Source organism: Hyaena hyaena, unplaced genomic scaffold, assembly GCF_003009895.1.
Source record: "Hyaena hyaena isolate Hyena2069 unplaced genomic scaffold, ASM300989v1 scaffold_245, whole genome shotgun sequence".
Taxonomy (NCBI): Eukaryota; Metazoa; Chordata; class Mammalia; order Carnivora; family Hyaenidae; genus Hyaena; species Hyaena hyaena.
The window spans coordinates 1,876,707-1,901,082 of NW_024080878.1; the positions used below are offsets into that span (position 1 = coordinate 1,876,707).

The following is a 24,376-nucleotide window of genomic DNA, read 5'->3' on the forward strand; positions in this document are numbered from 1 at the left end:
TCCTATACGTGCAAACATATGATATTTGTCCTTCTCTGCCTGACTTATTTCACTCAGCATAACACCCTCAAGGTCCATCCATGTTGCTACACATGGCCAGATTTCATTCTTTCTCATTGCCATGTAGTATTCTATGGTACAGATAAACCACATCTTCTTGATCCATTCATCTGTTGATGGACACTTAGGCTCTTTCCATGTTTTGTCTATTGTTGAGAGTGCTGCTATGAACATTGGGGTACATGTGCTCCTATGCATCAGCACTCCTGTATCCCTTAGTAAATTCCTAGCCGTGCTATTGCTGGGTCATTAGGGGAGTTCTATTGTTAACTTTCTGAGGAACCTCCACACTGTTTTCCAGAGGGGCTGTACCAGTTTACATTCCCACCAACAGTGTAGGAGGGTGCCCGATTCTCCACATCCTCGCCAGCATCTAGAGTTCTCTGATTTGCCCATTTTAGCCACTCTGACTGGCATGAGGTGGTATCTCAGTGTGGTTTTGATGTGTATTTCCCTGATGAGGAGGGATGCTGAGCATCGTTTCATGTGTCTGTTGGCCATCTGGATGTCCTCTTTGGAGAAGTGTCTGTTCACATCTTCTGCCCATTTCTTCACTGGGTTGTTTGCTTTTCCGGTGTGGAGTTTGGTGAGTTCCTTATAGATTTTGGATATTAACCCTTTATCTGATATGTCATTTGCAACTATCTTTTCCCATTCTGTTGGTTGCCTATTAGTTTTATGGATTGTTTCCTTTGCCATGCGGAAGCTTTTAATCTAGATTTCATTCTTTTTGATTGCCAAGTAATAGTCCATTGTGTGTACATATACACATGTATATATACACACATATATATCTACCACATCTCTATTTTATTTTTTTAAATGTTTTATTTATTTCTGAGAGAGAAAGGGGGGGGCAGCGTGAGCAGGGGAGGGTCAGAGAGAGAAACACACACAGAATTTGAAGCAGGATCCAGGCTCTGAGCTGTCAGCACAGAGCCCAATGTGGGGCTTGAACCCATGAACCATGAGATCATAACCTGAGCTGAAGTCGGACACTTAACTGACTGAGCCACCAAGGTGTCCCAATATACCACATCTTTAAAAAAAATTTTTTTTTAATTTTTATTTATTCTTGAGAGAGAGAGACAGACCACAAGTGGGGGAGGGGGCAGAGAGAAAATGAGACACAAAATCTGAAGCAGGCTCCAGGCTCTAAACTGTCAGCACAGAGCCTGACATGGGGTTGGAACTCACAAACTGTGAGATCATGACCTGAGCCGAAGTCGGATGCTTAACCGACTGAGCCACCCAGGCACCCCTATACCACATCTTCTTTATCCATTCAGCCATTGATGGACATTTGGGCTCTTTTCATACTTTGTCTATTGTTGACAGTGCTGCTATTAACATTGGGGTACCTGGGCTCCTTCAAATCAGTACTCCTGTATCCTTTGGATAAATAACTAGTAGTGCAGTTGCTGGATTGTAGGGTAGTTCTATTTTTAATTTTTTGAGGAAGTTCCATAGTGTTTTCCAGAGTGGCTGAACCAGTTGGCATTCCCACCAGAAGTGTAAAATGATTCCTCTTTCTCTGCATTCTCGCCAACATCTGTTGTTGCCTGAGTTATTAATTTTAGCCATTTTGTTAGGTATAAGGTGGTAGCTCACTGTGGTTTCAATCTGTAAATACAAATCAAATGATGATGAGTGATGTTGAGTATCTTTTCATGGGTCTATTAGCCAACTGGATGTCTTTGGAAAAATGTCTGTTCATATCTTTTGCCCATTTCTTCACTGGATTATTTGTTTTTTGGGTGTTGAGTTTGATAAGTTATTTATAGATTTTGGATACTAACCCTTTATCTGTCATTTGCAAATATCTTCTCCCATTCTGTCATTTGCCTTTTAATTTTGATGATTGTTTTCTTTGCTGTGTTTAAGCTTTTTTTTTTTTTTTAATCTCGATGAGGTCCCAATAGTTCATTTTTGCTTTTGTTTCCCTTGCCTCCAGAGACATGTCAAGTAAGAAGTTGCTGCGGCTGAGGTCGAAGAGGTTGTTGCTTGTTTTCTTCTTGAGGATTCTGATGGCTTCCTGTCTTACATTTAGTCTTTCACCCATTTTGAGTTTATTTTTGTGTACAGTGTAACAAAGTGGTCCAGGTTCATTCTTCTGCACGTCACTGTCCAGTTTTCTCAACACCATTTGCTGAAGAGATGTCTTTTTTCCATTGGATATTCTTTTCTGCTTTGTCAAAGATGGCCATATGTTTGTGGGCCCATTTCTGGGTTTTCTATTCTGTTCCACTGATCTATGTGTCTGTTTTTGTGCCATACTGTCTTGATGTTTTCAGCTTTGTGATACAGATTGAAGGTATGGAATTATGATGCCTCTAGGTTTGGTTTTCCTTTTCAGGACTGCTTAGGCTATTCAGGGCCTTTTCTGGTTCCATACAAATTTTAGGATTGTTTGTTCTAGCTCTGTGAAGAATGGTGGTGTTATTTTGATAGGGATTGTGGCAATCCAACTGTATCTTAAGGAGTTCCTTTTTAAATGTTTCTTTTGAGAGAGTGTGTGTGCACACAAGAAGGGGAAGGGCAGAGAGAGGGAGAGTATGAATCCCAGGCAAGCTCCATGCTCAGTGCAGGGCCGGCCACAAGGCTTGATCCTATGACTGTGAGATCATGACCTGAACCAAAATTACAAGAGTAGGACACTCAACCAACTGAGCCACCCAGACACTCCTTAAGGAAACTTCCAATCAATCCTCTTTTAAATGTTTTAGCCCACCTTAACTTCCTATTTTCAGAAATTACTTGATGTCCCCAATCCTGAGCCTTTTGCAGAACTGCAAATTTGGCTGCTTCAGGCTTTTTACAACTGTCAGTTAGGAAAAGGCTGTCTTGAGTCTGCTAAATAAAGTCATTAATTCATCAACTTTCCAATTTCCAAAATGTTGTTCTTGTTTACTCTCCTGTTTTGCCTGTGGGTTTCTGCATTAAAAAAAATCCTTTACTTCCGTTTTGCTGGGATTTTGGGTAGTGGCTGAGGTTAAATGTACGTATTCAATCAGTTCACTTTAACCAGAAGTTACTCTATCTACTTCTCTCATCTCCTACCACCTTTCTAACCTACATTTGACAGCACAGAAATATTTTTCAATTTTCAAAAACATAGGCCTTTTCTATACGTTTTTTTCTACTAGAAATATTCTCTATCTGGAATATTCTCTCTTTCAATCCTTGTCTGACAAATGCCTTCTGTGACCACATTCTTCCCACTCAAAATCCAGCAATCCCCTAATAGCGTTCATAGTACTTTTTCACACATCTCTATCAGCACATATCCCACTACATTGTATATTTACTTGTGTTTCCTTCTAGATTGTGAACTCCTTAAGAATCAGGACTATATCTTAATCACCTCAGTATGAAGTATACTTCAGTATCTAGTACAGAGACTACTATACAGTAGAAATCAGTAAATGGAAGGAGAAAGGAAAAAAGTAAAATATATACCCCGGTTAAGGAAGAGGCATTCTACTGATTAATAAATTCTTTAAAATAATTTTTAATGCTTATTTATTTCTTCAGAGAGAGTGTATGTGTGAGTGGGGGAGGAGCAGAGAGAGAGGGAGACACAGAATACAAAGCAGGCTCTAGGCTCCAAGGTGTCAGCACAGAGCTTGACGTGAGGCCTGAACTCACGAACTTCAAGATCATGACCTGAGCCGAAGTCAGACGCTTAAGCGACAGCCACAAAGGCCCCTCCTAATTAATAAATTCTTAATGTGTTAGTCTGTTCTGGGCTGTTGTAAACAAACCACATACTAAGTGGTTTATAAACAACAGAAATTTAATTCTCACAGTTCAGGAGGTTGGAAGTCCAACATCAGGGTGCCAGCATGATCAGTTGTGGGCCTTCTTTGGGGTTGTAGACTTCCTGTATCCTTATTTGGTGGAAGGGGCTAAGGGAGCCCTGTTGGCTCTTTTTTAATAAGGGTATTAATCTCACTCCTGAGATTAATCACCTCCCCAAAGCCCCACCTCCTAATACTATCACCTTAGAGGTTAAGTTTCCACCATAGGAATCTGGGAGAACACATTCAGACCATACCACTTAATAAAATGTCCAAATTTGCTACTTCATACATTTAAGGATAGTGTACGAGTGTACTTAAAATTTCTAGATTGCCCTTTTGGCCTCTGGCCATAGTAATGAGAGGAGCTGCTACCATGTCCACCCACCTACAATGGATGGTGGTGGGGAACTGCTCCAGCTTCCTGATCAAGAGAAACAAGCAAACATATGGCACCAAGCCCAGTAACCTGAAGGCTTCCAACTCCTTCTAACAACTGACTGATTCACTACAAGAGTGTGGGCATGGAGCTGGTGGCCAAAGGTAAAGGTGTAGTGGTGGTCACAAAGTGGAGATCAGGCCAGTGAAAACCACCACCTCCTGTGTATGGACTACCATCAACAAGAGTGCTCTGGCCATCCTCAGCAGCATCAGGCACATGATCCACAAGAACAAGTACTGCCCAGATCTGTACACGGATGCCATTTGCAGAGCCAGTGCCATCCTGCACAGCCAGGAGCCTGTGATGGTGAAGAGGACACAAGCATACTTCTCCATGAGCTCCTGAGCACCTGCCCCAGCCCCTTTCCCCTGCCTCCAAACCAATACAGATGTCAACTATTTTAAAAAAGAAAAATCTAGACAGGCAAGATGGTAGAGAAGTAGGGAGCTCCATACATTTCACTCGCCCCCATCTCTCAAATGGAGAAGGCCTGAAGCCATAGGAACCCTTACAGAATCCAGGATTTTGGTAGTAAAAGGAGGCAGAGTCTGCTGAGAAAACCTTATAGTGGGAGTGTGAACTGGGGAAGATAAAAACGGCCAGGACTGGAGACATGGAGGGAAGGGAGGGGGCCCCCTTTGCAAGGGAGCCACAATGAGTCTAGGGGAAAAGAAAGAGCGGCTGAAAATGCTCAAGACACTGTCCTTGTCCCTGGAGAAGAGAAAAACCTCAGCTCAGGATACAGAGGGATCCGGTTTCCTGCTGTCCAGCCAAGCCTGAGCAGGACACATTGGTCCCAGACAATCCTGGGAGAAACTGCTCCTCGCTGGCCAGCACGACCTGGAGGGGAAGCGGAGGTGCCTGAAGCTGCGCTGCTGCACTTGTGGCTCTCCTCGATTCCCAGTGGGGAGGGAGAGGCTTGAAACTACTCGAAGGGACTTGGCCTGTGGGTTTATATTTTGGGGGATATCAATGGGGTGTGTGGACTAAGATCTAGAAAGGAGGCCTGGCTTGGGATATAGAGCGTGGCCTACCTTGGCTACGCCTGAAGCACAGGGAGATCAGACCCAAAAGAGTGAGTTGCAACACTTGGTTCAAAAAGGGACTGGGGCGCTGCCATTTTTCCCCCAACAACCACCAAGGCAGGGCCTCAGGGAACAGCACTCTGGACATAGTGGAGGCTAAGACCTGCCTACACCAAACCACACCTTTCCCTGCTAGAGAGCCTTTTTTTTTTTTTTTTTTTACTGGAGCACAGGGCACAATCAACATGGATGCAATGCCGTGATTAATTCTAGATCAATTCTTTCTCTTCAGATATATTTTCCCTTGTCTCATTCATAACCCTCCACTCTGTTGGACTGGGCATTCTTGTCACTGGTTTGCTTAAACAGTCACATTGAATCCATTCTCTAGATGTATATTCTACACCTCCACCGCTACCATTCTATCTCTCTCTCTCTCTGAAGTAATCAGACTATACAGTTTCTCTGAGTAACATTATCTTCCTTTCTTTCTCCTTGCCTCTAAACATATTCTCCTCTTCCTCTCTCTGAATTAAGCCTCTCAGTCTCTCTGCCTGGTCATTTCATTTCCAATTTCACTTCCTCCCTGCCTTGTCATTTCTCTCTTTGTATATGCTCTTCCATCAGCACTGCATACACCTGGCTCTTTATTTGTAGCTGGGAATTCTGGTTTTATGCTTTTAGACTATCCTTTGTCTTTTGGGTTTTTTCTTTTTTCTTTTCTTTTCTCCTTTTTAATTTTTTATTTATTTTTATTATTTGTCTTCCCTCCTTCCTCTTCTTTTTGTCCCTTCCTTTTTTTCTTTTTCTTTTTTCCTTACAGCTTGCATGTTTGTTGGAATTGTCTGTGCATTTGTATGCTTTTGTTCCCTGTGTGTTTGTCTGTTTTCTTTTCCAGGGCTACCTCAAAAAAACAAGCCAAAGTACACATGGTGGAGAGTCTCAAATATCACTACAAGTAGGGAAATAAAATAACCAAAGTCTAACAAGAGAGACCAAGAGACACCATTCAAAGAACACTTCTGGAATGGACAGGCCCTGGACAGTCAAAGAGCCTTCTTTAATACAGCAGCAGTCACAGGTACAGAGTGCATAACAAGCTTTTAAAACTAACAAGAGGGGCGCCTGGGTGGCTTAGTTGGTTAAGCGTCCGACTTTCGCTTAGGTCATGATCACACGGTTCGTGGGTTCGAGCCCAGTGTCAGGCTCTGTGCTGACAGCAAGCTCAGAGCCTGGAGCCTGCTTCCAATTCTGTGTCTCCTTCTCTCTGTGACCTTCCCCTGCTCACACTGTCTCTCTCTCTCTCTCAGAAATAAATGAAACATTAAAAAAATTTTGAAACTAACAAGAGATAGGGGTGCCTGGGTGGCTCAGTTGGTTAAACGTCCAACTTCAGCTCAGGTCATGATCACACGGTTCGTGGGTTCGAGCCCTGTGTCAGGCTCTGTGCTGACAGCTAGCTCAGAGCCTGGAGCCTGCTTCCAATTCTGTGTCTCCTTCTCTCTGTGACCTTCCCCTGCTCACACTGTCTCTCTCTCTCTCTCAGAAATAAATGAAACATTAAAAAAATTTTGAAACTAACAAGAGATAGAAAGCTAACCAAAATGACGAAACAGAAAAACTCTCCTCCAAAGAAATTCCAGGAAGAAATGACAGCTAAAGAACTGCTCGAAACAGATATAAGCAACATAACTGAAGAAGAATTTAGAACAATAGTCATAAAATTAATCGCTGGGCTTGAAAAAGGCATGGAAGACATCAGAGAAACTATTGATACAAAGACTATGGAGCTTAAAAGTAGTTGTGATGAATTAAAAAAATGCCTTAAATGAGATGCATAATAAAATGGAGGTGTCCAATGCATGAGTTGAAGAGATAGAGAGGAGAATAGGTGAATTAGAAGGCACAATTATAGAAAAAGAGGAAGTCAAGAAAAAGAGAGATAAATTGATCCAGGAACACAAAAGGAGAGTTCGAGAGCTGAGGGATACAATCAAATGGAACAATATCCGTAACATAGGAATTCCAAAAGAGGAAGAAAAAGGGAAAGGCGCTGAAGGAGTCCTTGAACAAACTATAGCAGAGAACTTCCCCAATCTGGGTAAGGACACAGACATTGGAATCCAAGAGGCACAGAGAAGCCCAGCCAAAGATGCCCAATAGAAGAATCTGCCAGCAACCAAAGAAATATTATGAAAATATTGTCTAGGTGTCTGGAATTCTCAGTGTTAACAAAATCTGAGGCTTAGACTTTGAAGCCTCTCCTGTTTAAAAATGCTGGATCCTTGGTCACTTTAGAAGATACTGACAACTGCCAGCTGAAGTCACACTAAGCCCAATGTTTAGTAGCTAACTTTAATTTTTTCACAGTAAGACTTTCTCAATGAAGATCACTGATTTGCATTTTGGCACAAGTTTCTTAACTTGTCACAGACTACCACTTTGAAAAGTATCATATGAGACGACCTTACGATCTCCTCCATGTATTTTCACCTGTACTTTTTGCATTTCCTGTTTCTCTCTGCTCCACTATGTGCAATTGTTTCACATGTATATTCCAGTTCACTATAATTCTCTCTTTCACTGTGTCTAGTCTGCTGTTTGACCTATCCATTGAGGTTTTTATAGTTATGTATTTATTTTACTTTTTTTATACTCAAAAATATCAAAGTTGAAAGAATTTTATACTGAATACATATATTTCCCCCTAGATTGAACTAGTAAGATAAACATGTTACTAGCTGTTTTATTATTTATCCATATATCCATTAATCCATATTATTTTTAGTGTATTTCAAAGTAAATAGCAGACATTAATTATTATGAAATTGTTGGGTCACAGGATAGATATATGCTTAGTTTTATAAGAATCTCCCAGAGTTTTTTTTCTGAAGTGGTTGGACCAGTTGACATTCTCAACAATAAAGTACAATTCCAGTTATTTTAAAACACTGCCAACATTTGGCACTGTTAGTCTAATTTTAGCATATGGATGAGTTATATAGTACTATCTCATAGTGGTTTTAATTTGCATTTCTCTGATGACTAACAATATTGAGCGCTTCTTCACATGGTTATTGACCGTTCACATACCATTTTTTGAAGTATCTGTTCAAATTGCCCATTTTAAAAAATTGATTTGGCTTCTTCTTAAGTTGTAGGAGTTCTTTATATAACACAACACCAGTTCTTTGCCACATATATTTTGGGAATATTTTTCCCAGTTTTGCCTATTCATTTTCATAATGGTACCTTTTGATGAGCGTAAGTTTTAATTTTAATAAAGTATAATGATCTTTTTTTTCCTTTATGGTTATCACTTTCTGTGAGTGAAGAAATTGTTGCCCACTCCCAAGTTATAAGACTGTTCCATGTTTTCCCCTAAAAGCTTTATGGTTTCATATTTGATGTTTGGGTCTATGCTCTACCTCAAAGTTATCCTTGTATACAATGTCAGGTAGAAGTTAATATTCACTTTTTTCCATATGAATATTCAGTTATTCCAATACTATTTGTGGAAAAAGATATCCTCTTCCTATTGGATTGCTTTGGTGTTTTTGTTAAAAATCCCATAAATGTGAGTCTGTTTCATGGTACTCTTTTCCACTGATCTATTTTTTGATGCTTAGGTCAGTACCATACTGTCCTGATTATGGTAGGCTGATAATAAGTCTTAAAATCAGGTAGTATAAGTCATCCAGTGTTGCTCTTTTTCAAGATTGCTTTGGCCATTCTAAGTCCTCTGCATTCCCATATAAATTTTAGAGTCCACTGTCAATCTCTAGAGAGAAGTGCTGCAATATTTATTTGGATTTAATATGACCTATAGAGTGGATTTGCTGGGAACAGACATCTTAACAATACTGAATTTTCCACATCCTCTGAATTTTTACTTTCAGTAATTACATAAACTCATCTGGCCATTTTTGTTTCCCTAGTTATTGGTTTATTTTGTAGTCAGTCTCTAAATATTTTAGTTATATATTCGAGTTGGATAATTCAAAATACAGTATTTGAGTATAAAATCTGCTATTGGTTGTTTTTGTTGACTCTAATTCATACTGGCTCATTTCCTTGGTATTTGGTCATTTTAAAATGGTGAGTTCATATTTTATAGCATTTAACCTGTGGAAAACCTGACTGTCTAAATTGGGGCTGCATTATTCCAAAAGGATTTATAATTGATTCTTCTGGAGGTGCGAGTGAGGGGCATGTTACTGAATAGGGATTATTCTTCTTTTAGTGTCCTAGCCTAATGCAAAACTCTCAGGTTCAAACAATTCTCCTTACAGAGGCCAATACTTAATTGTGCTTACAAATTAGTTTTCCCTATTTGTTCTTTTCTTGAAAACAGAAGAAGGGCCTATTGGGAATTTCCTTTTCTTCTTAGAAAAAAAAACAATGTACCAAAATCAGGTGGGTATTTTTATTTTATTTATTTATTTATTTATTTATTTATTTATTTTTTTACAATTTTCTAAGATCTATTTCTACTATGTTAGTGGGAGGGTTCCTCATAGCATGCAGTTGTTTGATACTGAAAATGGAGAAATTCACTGGGCTTTTAAATTATAATTTGTTAATAAATTTTAGCTATGATCTTGACACATAAGAAGATTTAATCATGTATCTGCTAAAAATGAAGAGTTAAGGTCAAGATAGTTTTAGAGAGATTTATAGTAGTTATTAAAAGAAACAAAATATTAGTTACTTGAAATGAGATGATACGTAGGAATAATCTATAACCTTTATGAAGTAGTCCTTTAAAACATTTCCTTGGCATGAAAGAACCTAATAAATAAAATAATCCCCTGTAGTACTAGTGTTCTACTTAATCTTCCCTTGAGGAAGGGGAAAGGCAGAATAACTTCAAAATCACGAAAAGCAAAAATTTAACTACAGTTTTTGAATTGCTAGCTAAAAACTAGTTCATTTAGTTAAGGTTTCTTTCATAAAACAGCAACACAGATGTTTGGCCTCTCTGCCTTGAAACTCTATGCTTTTGTCAAAAATGTTCAGAATGTCACATTAAATCCCCATAAGTAATATTGTTGCAACAAGAATATAAATACTAATAAATCCCAAGTTAGTAATGAATAACCCATTAAAACAAGACTATCGCATGTGAGCCCATTTATGTCTGAGAAGAGCCTCTATATAAACAACAGCATGTGCTAGAATAAGGACAGGATCTAATTTCACATATTTATGCAGTACTGAATTATAAAATATTAAGTGCCATAATCCAGGTGTATTTGAAAGCAGAAAAAAAAAAAAGCCCATGCCTTTTCCCTCCCAGAAATATGATTATTCAAATGAAAAAGGAAAATATTCATAGTCGAGGGTGGCTGGTATTCTATAAATGCCTAATTGGTATATGCTAAAATTAAGTTGAAAGAAAGCCTTAAAACTTAACTCCTCAGTTAATGAGCAGCACAGAAAGCACCAATGGGAAAAAAGCTCCATAAAATAGTTTTTGTAGTTTTATCAGCAATCATACGGTATCAAGAGATTACCTAACTTTGGCTTCTAGAGACCACCTGTTAACCAAATTCCTGTTCTCTAGAATGACAGTAGCAAAGTAACTGCAGCAAAGTAACAAAAGATGTGGCTTTTTAAGTCAAACTTATGTTTTATTCTTCTCACAAAGGTGTTCAATGATTTCCTTTCTACCAAAATGAGAATCTTTTTTAAATTATAAAATACATGCTTGTCATGTTTTATATAATTTAACTATGCCTGTCTATGTGTCTAATCCATAAGCCAGAAATAACTTGTTTAGGATTTACTGCAAATATTTTTCTAGATATATATACATATAATTTTAGGTCAAAAATAGAATTATATTATATTGACTTTATGTAACTCCCCACCTACCAACATACATAAAATGGAAGCTTTTCCATATGAGCATATATTATAGATCTACCTCTTTTTATTTAGTAGCTGAGCAGTATCCCAATAGTTGTACATAACTAATCAATATACGAATGGTAAACATTTAGGTTGCTTTTAACTGTTGCCATTATGAACTATTATAGCTAGTCTATTACACTTTAAAGTAAGAATGTATTCCAGTTAAGATGAATTCTTTCTAATCTTATCAATTTGCTTAAACAAACTACAAAGTGCTTGTTATAACATTATATTTTGATGCTAAATTTTAAATTAGAATTTCTGAGAAAGAGATTTTTGTTTTTTTCCCCTTTTTAAAATTTATTTATTTATTTACAAATAGTTTATTGTCAAATTAGTTTCCACATAACACCCAGTGCTCATCCCCACGAGTGCCCTCCTCCATGCCCATCCCCTCTCCCCCCCCCACATCCATCAGTCCTCAGTTTTTGTCAGCATTCAAGAGTCTCTCATGGTTTGCCTCTCTCCCTTTCCCCCACCATTTCCCCCCTTCTTCTCCCCCTTGTTCCTCAGTTAAGTTCCTCCTAATCCTCCTATACGTGCAAACATATGATATTTGTCCTTCTCTGCCTGACTTAGTTTGCTAAGCATAATACCCTCAAGGTCCATGCATGTTGCTACACATGGCCAGATTTCATTGTTTCTCATTGCCATGTAGTATTCTATGGTATAGATAAACCACATCTTCCTGATCCATTCGTCTGTTGATGGACACTTAGGCTCTTTCCATGTTTTAGCTATTGTGGAGAGTGCTGCTATGAACATTGGGGTACATGTGCCCCTATGCATCAGCATGAGAAAGCGATTTTTGAAACAGATGAAGAGAAAAACATGCCCTGTAAAAAAGTCCAATAGCAGTACCCTAAGATACTAATGTATATAAGGTTATAAAGAATAATGACACAACGAACACTTATACACCTAGTTTAAGAAACAGAATATTACCATTATCATCGAAGATTTCTATGTTCATCTGCCCTTCCTCTCTGTCCCTCGAGATAACTTTCTTTAATATTTTGTTTATTATTCCCTTGATTTCCTTTTGTCCCAGTTTAATGAGGTATAATGGATAAAACTGTAGTGAACAATGTGATGATTATATATATATATTACATTGCCTTGCTTTTCCTTATAGTTTTACCATATATGTTGTATCCCTAAATTACGCATTTCTAAATAATATATTACATGCTTTGAATTTTAGACTAATGGAACCCTATTGTAATCAAATTCCTTTTATATTTTTGTGCAAAATTATCTTAAGATTCATCTACATTATTCCTTGTAGCTACAATTCATCTTCTCCATTAAAAAATATTCTAACACAAAATGGGGCGCCTGGGTGGTTCTGTCAGATAAGCATCCAACTTTGGCTCAAGTCATGATCTCATGGTTTGTGGGTTTGAGCCCTATGTTGGGCTCTGTGCTAATAGCTCAGAGCCCAGAGCCTGCTTCGGATTTGGATTCTCCCGCTCTCTGCCCCTCCCTCACTCACATTCTGTCTCTTGATCTCAAAAATGAAATGTTAAAAACGTTTTTTTTAGGGGCGCCTGGGTGGCTTAGTCGGTTAAGCGTCCGACTTTCGCTTAGGTCATGATCTCACGGTTCGTGGGTTCGAGCCCAGCGTCGGGCTCTGTGCTGACTGCCAGCTCAGAGCCTGGAGCCTGTTTCAGTCTGTGACTCCCTCTCTCTCTGACCCTCCCCTGTTCACGCTGTCTCTCTCAGAAATAAATAAAAAAATATTAAAAAAAAAAAAAAACGTTTTTTTTAATCTCATAGTTTATTTATTTATTCTACCGCTGACTGGCACCTTAGTTGCTTTGTTTTCTGCTATTTCAAATAATGCTCCAATAAACATTTTTGTGCATGGCTCCTGGTGTATATGAGTAAGAGCTCATGTGAGAGTGGAATCACTGGGTCACAGAATATGTTCATATTCAGCTTTATACATATATGACAAATCATTTTATTTCTTACTATCTTATATCTTACTAAATTTTCTAAAGGAATTATATGCTATTTTACATTCTAACTAGCAAAGTTTACGACTTCCATTTGTTCCATAATTTTACCAATATTTGATATTCTGATTTTTAATTATTACAAAATAGTGAATGTAAAATGCTATAGCATTATGGTTTAAATTTATACTCTCCAATTATTGACATAAACCTTTTTTTTCTAGATAATATGTCTATACATTTACTGGCCAAGTGGGTTTCATTTTTTCTGAGATAATTTTTAGTCTCTTGCCCATTAAAAATGTGTCTTTTTCTTACTGATTTGCAGAAGATTTTATTCTATTCTATTCTATTCTATTCTATTCTATTCTATTCTATTCTATTCTATTCTATTTTAGAGAGATAGTGAGTGTGAGCTCCACACGAAGCCTGACATGGAGCTTGATCCCACGACCCTGGGATCATGACCTGAGCTGAAATCGAGTTGGATGCTGAACTGACTGAGCCACCCAGGTGACCCATTTGTAGAAGTTTTTATAATCCGAGCACTAATCTGTTGGCAGTTATATTCTTTGCAAACATCTCTCACTCTGAGGTATACATTTTTACTCTATGGTATTTTTTGATGAAGAAAAGTTCTTAATTTTAATGTAGTCAAATTTATCCATCTTTTATTTTGAGATCTGGATGATCTGTCACTGGTTTAACAAATTTGTCCCTGCCCCAAAGTCATAAGTCTATTTCTTTTAAGGATTCTTTGAAAAATTAGATAGGTTGATCTTTCCTATTTAAGTCTTCAATTATCATGAAAGTATTTTAAGTGTATAGTACGGTATACATACACTAGTAAAGTATCTGTTGTGTACATAGTCACCTAATTGTCCCAGCACTATTCATTAAATTTTTCATCATTTTGTCACTGATCTAAAATGCCAACTTTTTTTTTGGAGAGTGAAAGTGTATTTGTGAGCAGGGGTGAAGCAGCATGGCAGGGAGAAAGAAACTTAAGCAGGCTCCACGCCAAGTGCAGAGCCTGACATGGGGCTCAATCTCACAACTGTTGAGACTATGACTTGAGCCAAAATCAAGAGTCAGATGCTTAACCCACTGAGTCATGCTGGCTTCCTTGAAATGCCATTTTTGTCATGTCACATTTCCATATATGTGTACCTCTGTTTATAACCTGTCATCATCTGTTATGAACTCTGTTCTATATTCTGTTCTAGGGATCAATCTAACTATTATAGTGTCTTAATTACTACAGTCTTAAATTAATCAAAATTGTTTTAAGTTTTATTGAGGTGTAGTTGATAAATAAAATGGCAAAATATTTAAAGTGTACATCATGATGATTTGATATATACATACATCATGAAAAGGCCTCCCATATTTATCTGTTTTATTGTTGTTTGGTGCAAATATTTAAGTTCTGCTTTCTTAGCAAATTTCAAGTATATAATACAGTTTTATCGATTATAGTCACCACATTTTACATTAGATCCTCATGTCTTAGCCATATAACAGCTAAAAGTTTGCACCTCTACCAACTTCTCATTATTTCCTCTATTCCTCAGGCCTCGGAAACTGCTTTTCTACTCTCTGTTTCTAAGAGTTTGACTTTTTTTTGTTTTTTTTTAAGATTCTACCTATCACAGATAACATGCAGTATTTGTTTTTGTCTGGCTTTTTTTGCTTATCATGATGCCTTTAATGTCTATCCATGTTATCACAAATTACAGGATTTCCTTTTTTCTCATGGGTGAATAATTCCATTGGTTATGTATACAATATCTTTTTCTATTCATCTGTTGATAGACACTTAGGTTGTTTTCATATCTTGGCTATTGTTAAAAATGCTGCAGTGAACATGTGGGTGCAGATACCTCTTCAATATTCTGTTTTCCTTTGGATATACTCAGAAGCAGGACTGTTAGATCACATGCTAGTTTTAGTTTTAATTTTGTGTTTTTCATAGTGGCTATATCCATTTACATTCCTACCAACAGTCCACAAGGGTTCCCTTTTCTCCACATCCTTCTCAACACTTGTTATCTCTTATCCTTTTTGATAATAGCCATCCTAACAAATGTGAGGTGATATCTCATGGTGATTTTGATTCCTATTTCCCTGATGATTAGTGATGTTAAACACATTTTCAGGTCGGGTACCTTTTGGACATTTGTAGGTCTTCTTTTAATTATTTATTTATTTTGGTATGTCTTCTTTTAAACTAATTTTTCATCTGACAGGACCAATTGTGTTGGTAATTCTTGTTTATTTATTTTTAGAGAGAAAGAACACATGAACAGGACAGAGGGGCAGAGGGAGATAGAGAGAGAGAGAGACACAGAGAGAGAGAGAGAGAGAGAGAGAGAGAGAGAGAGAGAGAATCTCGAGAAGGCTTATGCTCAGCATGGAGCCCCACACAGGGCATGATTCCATGGCTCTGGGATTATGATCTGAGCTGAAATCAAGAGTAGAATGTTCAACCAACTAAGCCACGCAGGTGTCCCAGGAGTGTGTTGGTAATTCTTAGGCTTTTGCTCTTATAGCCTGGATTCTGATGGAAATTGCATTGCCTCTATTGATTATTTTGGGAAGAACTGCTATCTTTATAATATTGAGTCTTTTAATCCATGGACATGGTATACCTTCCATTTAATTAGGCCTTCTTTCATCCATGAATTTTATTATTAACTATATCTAGTAATTCTCATTTTCTAGTGTAACAGAATTTAACATGCATTGTGTTTAGTTTTTCTAGAGTCCCACAGATAGTCTTTGAATTCTTAATATTTAATTACATTTTTCTCCTTGTTCAAAAAGTTTGAAAGAAGAAAGTTTGAGAAATAATTTTTGTATCACCTGTAAAGAATATGATGCCAATGTCATAAAATATCTAACAAGTGAGACAGGATGGGGTAAGCAGACTATCTGCTTTTCCTAAATTGTCATCGCTATTTTGTGGGAAGTTTATTTATATAATATAAAATACACATATTTTGAAGTCAAATGAAAATATGTCTTGGATTTAAATGGACAGTGCTTAGCAAATTAACTGAGTGATTCATTTATAATTTGGATTATCCATCATTCATTACCTTCTACCTTAATAGTACAACTAAAACCTGACTGAAAATGGCTGACATGAATAATTAAGTATTAAGTAATTATTAAGTAATCTGATATTAAGTAATATAAAAATGAATGTTTTAAAGATGACCTTTCATTTTCAGAAAGTTTCCTTAGAGAACAAGTAAGATAACCTAGTATTTTTCAAGAGAAAACAAAAATATTTATGCCAAGTTAATAAGTGCTTCTGACTGAAATGGTATAGGTATTGGTTCTTCATCCTATTCGCCGTGGAAGGCTGAAGAACTTGACATATCAGTAATTACAGAATCTCCTGGGGAAATCAAAAGTATTCTTAAATATTAGGAATAATACAAAAGAACTAAAAATTACCTGTAGGGTACAGTTCATCATTCTTATTATGTAGTCAAACTGTTGGTGGTCTAATATAGCCCTGTTTTGCTGGACATGCAAACCCAGCTCATCAGTGAGACATTGTCTTGCTGCCTTTCCTTTAAGGGCTCTCAATGCAGCTGGAAGGGTCTGAGGACAAGAGAGGCGGAAGTCAACAAAAGGTATCAATGGAAAAAAGAACTTTCAATCACACTAAAAATTCAAGTGCACCGTATCTATAAACCATTTAACAAAGTTATTAGAATTAGACTTCTAGCTTCTAGAAGAGTTGATTTGTTATTAAGAACAACTATAAAGTATATGGGCTAATAGCTATTTTTATTCATAAGCCAGCATGAAAAAGAAACAGAACTGATTTATGTGAGAAGTTAAAAAACAAAAACATTAACTTCATTGAAAAAAAAAAAAACCTCAACCAAACTTTGATAACCAAAATACTTATGACACTTAGACACCTTCTTTTAATAACTGGCCACATCTTCATAGCAAGAATAGAAGGAAAAATTAAAATGACAATAAACACAGGTGATTTTGTACTTTTAAATTGGTTATTTAATCAGTTCTTTAATCATGGTCAGTTTTAATGTATGACTAGAATATTCTACATCTCCCTTCCTCATTTCAATATCATAATAATGGACTCAGATCAACAAATAGAAATGTCCAGATTTACGCATTAAAACTCTTTCATTTCATCACCCAGAAGAAATGTCTCTTCCAGTTTACCATTTAGAGCCTACTTAGTGAATTTTACATAAAATAGTAAGTTTATTTAACTTTAAAAACCTAAAAAATATAGAACAAAGGAGCATTACTAAGAAGAAAGGGAAGAAGTCTGAGAGTAGGAGGGCACAGTATTGTTACAGGCAGGCACAAGAAACAGGATGGAAACCTGAAAGCCAGAGAATCAAAAGGAAGTCTGTAACACTTCAATAAGAGAAAATGGAAACCAAAAAAGTCAAAACCTATTTTTACTATAGGGTAAAAATGTTACTCTTTTCATACTTTAGCCCCTTATAATAGATGTTCAGAGCTATAACGAGTCACCAAGAAAAGCTTACATTATGCTTAGCATGTTTTATTAAAGAAGGCAAGAAAAAGTGCTTTGTTTTTTTAAACACTGTTTTCAATAGGGCCTTTGATTTTTATTCTGATAACATTATTATGCTGGGAACACTGTAAACACTATAGTTTTTTAAATTAATGTTTGTTTCTGAGAGAGAGACAGAGTGTGAGTGGGGGAGGGACAGAGAGCAAGGGAGACACAGTATCTGAAGCAGGCTCCAGGCTCTGAGCTGTCAGCACGGAACCCGACACAGGGCTTGAACTCATGAACTTTAAGATCATGATCTGAGCCAATGTCAGACACTTAACATACTGAGCCAGCCAGGTGCCTCAAGAAAATGTGCTTTAATAAGACCCATTTAAGTTGAATACCCCTGTTTCTATAATTCACTACTTATTTTAACTTTGCAATAAATTCTTTGCAATAAATAAAATTATACTTAAAATGTTACATTTCTAAGTAATATGTCAAAATAGGGTTTAATGAAGAATCTTTAAAAGTTTGAGGAATAAAATGTATTAGTATTAGTATCTATTAGTATTTCTCAGGTAGCCATATTTAAATTTTGGTAGCCATATTTAAATGTTAAGATTTTAAATTTTAGACATGATTCATTTAAATGATCAAAATGAAAGAGCACTCAATAAGAAAAAGAGATGGAATTAGAGGAGAGATCATTTGGCAAGCTAAACATGTAAATCTGAAAGGGAAATGATGAATGCTTGGGAAAGATGGAATTTTATTACCTTTTCAGTCTCCAGCATTTTATTTTCAAATATGAAGGAGATGCAGGTTCTAACAACTTCCAATCTCTGTGCACTGTTGAAAACTGTTGTCACCTTATCCATTATGGAAACTAGTAGAGGAATATAAAGACAATATAAACAAATTAAACTCCTTTGGTAATTACAAAAACAAGAGGAATATTAGTATTTACAGTTTATATGAATGTAACTATTTACATGACCAACACTTAGAACTTATTCTTTTCCCTAGTTACATGGCATTGGAGGTACTGAATTTTATTACTCTGATGGCATATTTAGGTTTTGAAATGTCAGGCTGGTCAATGGCTTATTGAGGATAATTTCACAGGATAGCTTCCACTGATAAACTGAACTATTATGGAAATTAATTGATATTGCACAGTACAATTGTATTAAGCAGAAGTAAACATGTATTTTTTAAAGTTTGTTTATTTATTGAGAGAGACAGAGAGAGTACCAGCAGGGGGAGAGGAAGAAAGAGAGGGAGAGAGAGTATCCTAGGCAGGCTCCACATGGCCAGTGCATAGAGCCTGATGCAGGGCTCAAACCCACAAAACCATGAGATCATGACCTGAGCTGAAGTCAAGAGTCTGATGCTCAACCAAATGAGCTGCCAAATGTACCAATTTTCTACTTAAATTGTAAACAAACTGACAAATGTTTGGGGTACAGTGTCATGACAAATGTAGCTAACATTTACATGTGAGAGGACTACTACCAAAAAAAGAAGCTGATATTTCTAAGATATTACCAAAGGAAAACCACATACCACAAAATATCAGATTCTACAAATCTGAGTAGAGGGGAACTGAAAAGGCACTATACAAAAAGAGAAACAATTATGGCTCAAGAATTACTATACGAACATGGGAAGAGCTTTTTACTCCTATGAGCTTTTTACTCCTATGACTCCTATGAGTGACCTTTACCATAATTGAATTGAGTAATTCTAGTCTAATACACAGGTTAAAATTACTATAATAATTTTACCTTATTTAAAGAATATTAGAAGGATATAAATGAAATTAGTATTAGTTAAACAAAAGTACAATTTCACAAAGTATTTGACCATTGGTACAAATGATGTCATATCAATCATTCTTAAGCCAAAAAGAAAGACCCCTTATATATATTTTTCTTTTTATTTATTTGAATGTAGTTGACACACAATGTTAGATTAGTTTCAGATATACAACTTAATGATTTAACAAGTTTATACGTTATTCTTTGTTTCCAAGTATAGCTACCATCTGTCCCATTATATCACTATTACAGTATCAATGACTACATTCCTTATGCTGTGCCTCTTATTCCTGTGACTTATATATTCCATAACTGGAAGCCTGTATCTCTCACTCCTCTTCATCTATTTTGCCCAGCTCTCCCTACTTCCCTGGCAACCATCAGTTTGCTCTCTACATTTATAGGTCTGACACTGCTTTTTTGTTTAAAATCCCTTATATTTTATGGTTGTTCTTGGAATCGAAAGACATAATCCCTTTACTTCTCCTCATACTTAAAGACTATCATATCTTACTTATTAGCATCCCTTTCATTTCATCAATACAAAATCTTTTATCTTTCAAATCATTTTTTAAACTTTTTTTTTGGTGATAATTTTAAGCTCACAAAAAGTTAAAAAATAGTATGGAAAGATTCATGCACTGATCATTCAGCTTCCCCCAGTGGTGACTTCTTATTCTACCTAGAGTCCTTTATCAGAATCAGGAAATCAATTGGCACCATATAACAGACAATAAAACTCAAATTTTACTAGTTTTCTTCAATTCATTTTTAATCATATGACACTGATACTCTGCATGACCATGATAGTTAAATAGATTACCACATGTGACACTTCTATGAAATGCTCATTCTTAATTGTGTGCTTTGGTGCTTCCCACACATGTAGGTCAGTGGGATAGACTGAAATAGAAACTGCTCTATATTTAGAGTAGGAAACTTCTTAGGGTCTCCAAATAATACCACATACTTTTTAAAGCAACATCTTTAAGCTGTGTTTATAAACTTTAAATTCTAAAATCTCTTCAGCAATATTTTAAATTTTCTTAAGGACAAGCCATTAAAAACATCCCTCATTTTCTGATAAATCTGTTACCATGTGGGAATTATTGTTTTCCCTTGAGTCTATGACTTAGTTCACTCCAAGAAGAAAGCTCTTCACTCGGAGTTACTGATACTTCAGACTGGCTAACCCCCCAGTTGTGGTATTCTAATACTAGCTTCCAAACATCTGATGACAACTCTGGTTTGTGGGTACTTGACTTCCCAGGGCTTCCTTTCTAAGGCTTTGGCTTACCAATGCTAGTTCTGGCTCTTCAGAGGAATAGCTTAAAACTAATTAACCTCTCACGGTATGAATATCTCTTAAGGTGACAGCAATTTTCTACTCATGAGATGAGTATCATGTAAAATGAAACATTCATACCTTTTAATTTTAGTACAAGAGAAATCTTGAGTCTTATCAACCCAAATGAACCAGAAAGTTGTACAGAGGCTCCTGCATTCATTCACTCATTCATTCAGATTTTACATGCAGGGTAAAAATACTAAGTCTTGTGTACCTCTCTCACCAATTACAGTGATATACTCCACATGCATCTAAAGAATGAATTTGGTGTGGATTAAAAATGAAAAAAGTAAAGAGATTATATGAGGATAACATTGAGACAATTAAGGCTACAATTCAAGCAAACTAAGTTTTATCCAACATCATGTGGGTATTTGAAGAAAGAACTTGGGGAAAGGAGGCAAGATGGCAGAGAAGTAGGGAGCACCATACATTTCACTTGCCCCCATCTCTCAAACGGAGAAGGCCTGAAGCCATAGGAATCCTTACAGAATCCAGGAGTTTGGGAGGAAAAGGAGACAGAGTCCACTGAGAACTTACAGTGAGAGTGCGAACTGGGGAAGATATAAACAGGCCAGGACCGGAGACACAGAGGGAGCGGAGGGAGGCCCCTTTCCGGGGAGCCACGGTGAATCGAAGGGAAAAGAATGATCAGCTGAACCTGCTCAAGGAACTGTCCCTGTCCCTGGAGAAGAGAAAAACCTTGGCTTGGGACACAGAGGGATCTGATTTCCAGCTGCCCAGCTGACCTTGAGCTGGATGCCCTGGTCCCAGGTGACACCAAGAGAAACAGCGCCTCTGCTCTCCAGCTCGACATGCAGGGGAAGTGGTGTGCCTGAAGCCGCTCCACCACTCTTCTAGCTCTGCTCGATCCCCAGTGGGGAGGCGACAGGCTTGAAACTACCGGGGGGACTCAGCCTGTGGGTTTATTTCAGGTGGTATCAATGGGGCACATGGACTAAGATCTGGAAAGGAGGCCTGGCTTGGGACATAGAGCAAGGCTCACCTTGGCTATGCCAGCGGCACAGGGAGATCAGACCCAAAAGTTTGAGTTGCCATGCTCGGTTTGAGAAGGGCGCCGCCATTTTTCTCCCCACAACCACCAGGGAGAGTCCTCAGGGAGTGGCCTGCAGGATGCAGTGGAAGCTAACAACTGCCTACACCAAACCACGCCTAACCCCTAGAGAGCTGGTTTTTTTTTTTTTTCCCCTGGAGGCGGGGGCAAGACCAACATGGATGCTCTGCCATGATTAATTCTTTATCAATTCTTTCTATTCAGATATATTTTCCCTTGTCTCATTCGTATCCCTCCCCTCTGCTGGAATTGGCACTCTGGCCATTGGTTTGCTTAAACAGTCACATTTAATCCATTCTCTAGATGTATATTCTAACCTCCACTGCTACCTTTCTATCTCTCTCTCTCTCTCTCTCTCTCTGAAGTAGTCAGACTATACAGTTTCTCTGAGTAACATTATCTTCATTTCTTTCTCCTTGCCTCTAAACATATTCTCCTTTTTCTCTCTCTGAATTAAGCCTCTTAGTCTCTCTGCCTGGTCATTTCATTTCCAATTTCACTTCCTCCCTGCCCTGCCATTTCTCTCCTTGTATATGCTCTTCCATCAGCACTGCATACACTCGGCTCTTTATTTATAGCTGGGAATTCTGGTCTTATGCTTTTAGACTGTCCTTTCCCATTTGGGTTTTGTTTTCTCTTTTTTTTCTTCTTCTTTATTTTTTATTTTTCTACTTTTATTTTTATTATTTGTTTTTCCTCCTTCCTTTTTTATCTTTTTTTCCCCTTCTTCTTCTTTTTTCTTTTTCTTTTTCCCTTACGGTTTGCGTGTCTGTTGGATTTGCCTGTGTGTTTGTGTGCCTTTGTTCCCTGTGTGTTTGTCTGTCTGTTATCTTTTCCAGGGCTACCTCAAGAAACAAGCCAAAGTACACATGGTGGAGAGTCCCAAATATCACTACGAGTAGGGAAATAAAATAACCAAAGTCTCAACAAGAGAGACCAAGAGGCAGCATTCAAAGAACACTTCCTGAACAGACAGGCCCTGGACAGTCAAACAGCCTTCTTTAATACAGCAGTGCTCGTATGTGCAGAGTGTATAACAAGCTTTTAAAACTAACAAGAAACAGAAAGCTAGCCAAAGTGACGAAACAGAAGAACTCTCCTCGTAAGAAATTCTAGGAAGAAATGACAGCTAAAGAAGTGCTTAAAACAGATATAAGCAACGTAACTGAACAAGAATTTAGAATAATAGTCATAAAATTAATCGCTGGGCTTGAAAAAGTCATGGAAAACATAAGAGAAACTACTGCTACAAAGACTATGGAGCTTAAAAATAGTTGTGAGGAGTTAAAAACTGCTATAAATGAGATGCATAAAAAAATGAAGGCGTCCGATGCATGGATTGAAGAGGCAGAGAGGAGAATAGGTGAAGTAGAAGATACAATTATAGAAAAAGAGGAAGCTGAGAAAAAGAGAGATAAACTGATCCAGGAACATGAAAGGAGAGTTCAAGATCTCAGTGATACAATCAAAGGGAACAATACCCGTAGCATAGGAATTCCAGAAGAGGAAGAGAGAGGGAAAGGTGCTGAAGGAGTCCTGGAACAAATTATAGCAGAGAACTTCCCCAACCTGGGGAAGGAAACAGACAATGAAATCTAAGAGGCACAGAGAACTCCCGTCAGACGTAACTAGAATTGATCATCTGCACAACATATCATAGTGAAACTGGCAAAATATAAGGACAAAGAGAGAATTCTGAAAGCAGCTAGGGATAAAAGGGCCCTAACATACAAAGGGAAACCTATCAGAGTGGTGACAGACCTATCTACTGAAACTTGGCAGGACAGGAAGGAATGGCAGGAGACCTTCAATGTGATAAACAGAAAAAATATGCAGCCAAGAATCCTCTATCCAGTAAGCCTGTCATTCAGAATAGAAGGAGAGATAAACGTCTTCCCAAATAAACAAAACCTGAAAGAATTCATCATCATTAAACCAGCCCTACAAGAAATCCTGACGGGGACTCTATGAGGGAAATGTTTCAAGGAACACAAGATACCAGAGACACCACCACAAGCATGAATCCTACAAAGGACACAATGACTCTAAACCCATATTTTTCAATAACAACACTGAATGTAAATGGACTAAATGCTCCAATCAAAAGACAGAGAATAGCAGAATGGATTAAAAAACAAAATCCATCTATTTGCTGTCTATAAGAAACTCATTTTAGACCTGAGGACACCTTCAGATTAAAAGTAAGGGGATGGAGAAATATCTATCATGCTACTGGAAGTCAAAAGAAAGCTGGAGTAGCTATACTTTTATCAGACAAACTGGACTTTAAAGTATAGGCAGTAACAAGGGATGAAGAAGGGCACCGAATACGGGAGCACTAAATACATAAACAATCACAAACAGAAATAATCTTATGGGTAAGAATGTGCTAATAGCAGGGGACTTT

The 24,376-nt window shown here is 37.4% G+C and overlaps 1 protein-coding gene and 1 pseudogene across 2 annotated transcripts in view; one reads left to right on the forward strand and one right to left on the reverse strand.

The window, feature by feature from the left end:
• Positions 1-24,376, reverse strand: part of SBF2 (SET binding factor 2) — a 521,490-nt gene that overhangs the window by 191,197 nt on the left and 305,917 nt on the right. For both annotated transcript variants that reach the window (XM_039244607.1, XM_039244608.1), the window contains exons 15-16: positions 18,503-18,612; positions 16,670-16,819 (exon numbers count right to left, since the gene is read on the reverse strand). In XM_039244607.1, the coding sequence (XP_039100538.1) occupies positions 16,670-16,819; positions 18,503-18,612 (260 nt within the window). The remainder of the gene's footprint in view (positions 1-16,669; positions 16,820-18,502; positions 18,613-24,376) is intronic.
• Positions 4,237-4,647, forward strand: LOC120240028 (annotated as a pseudogene).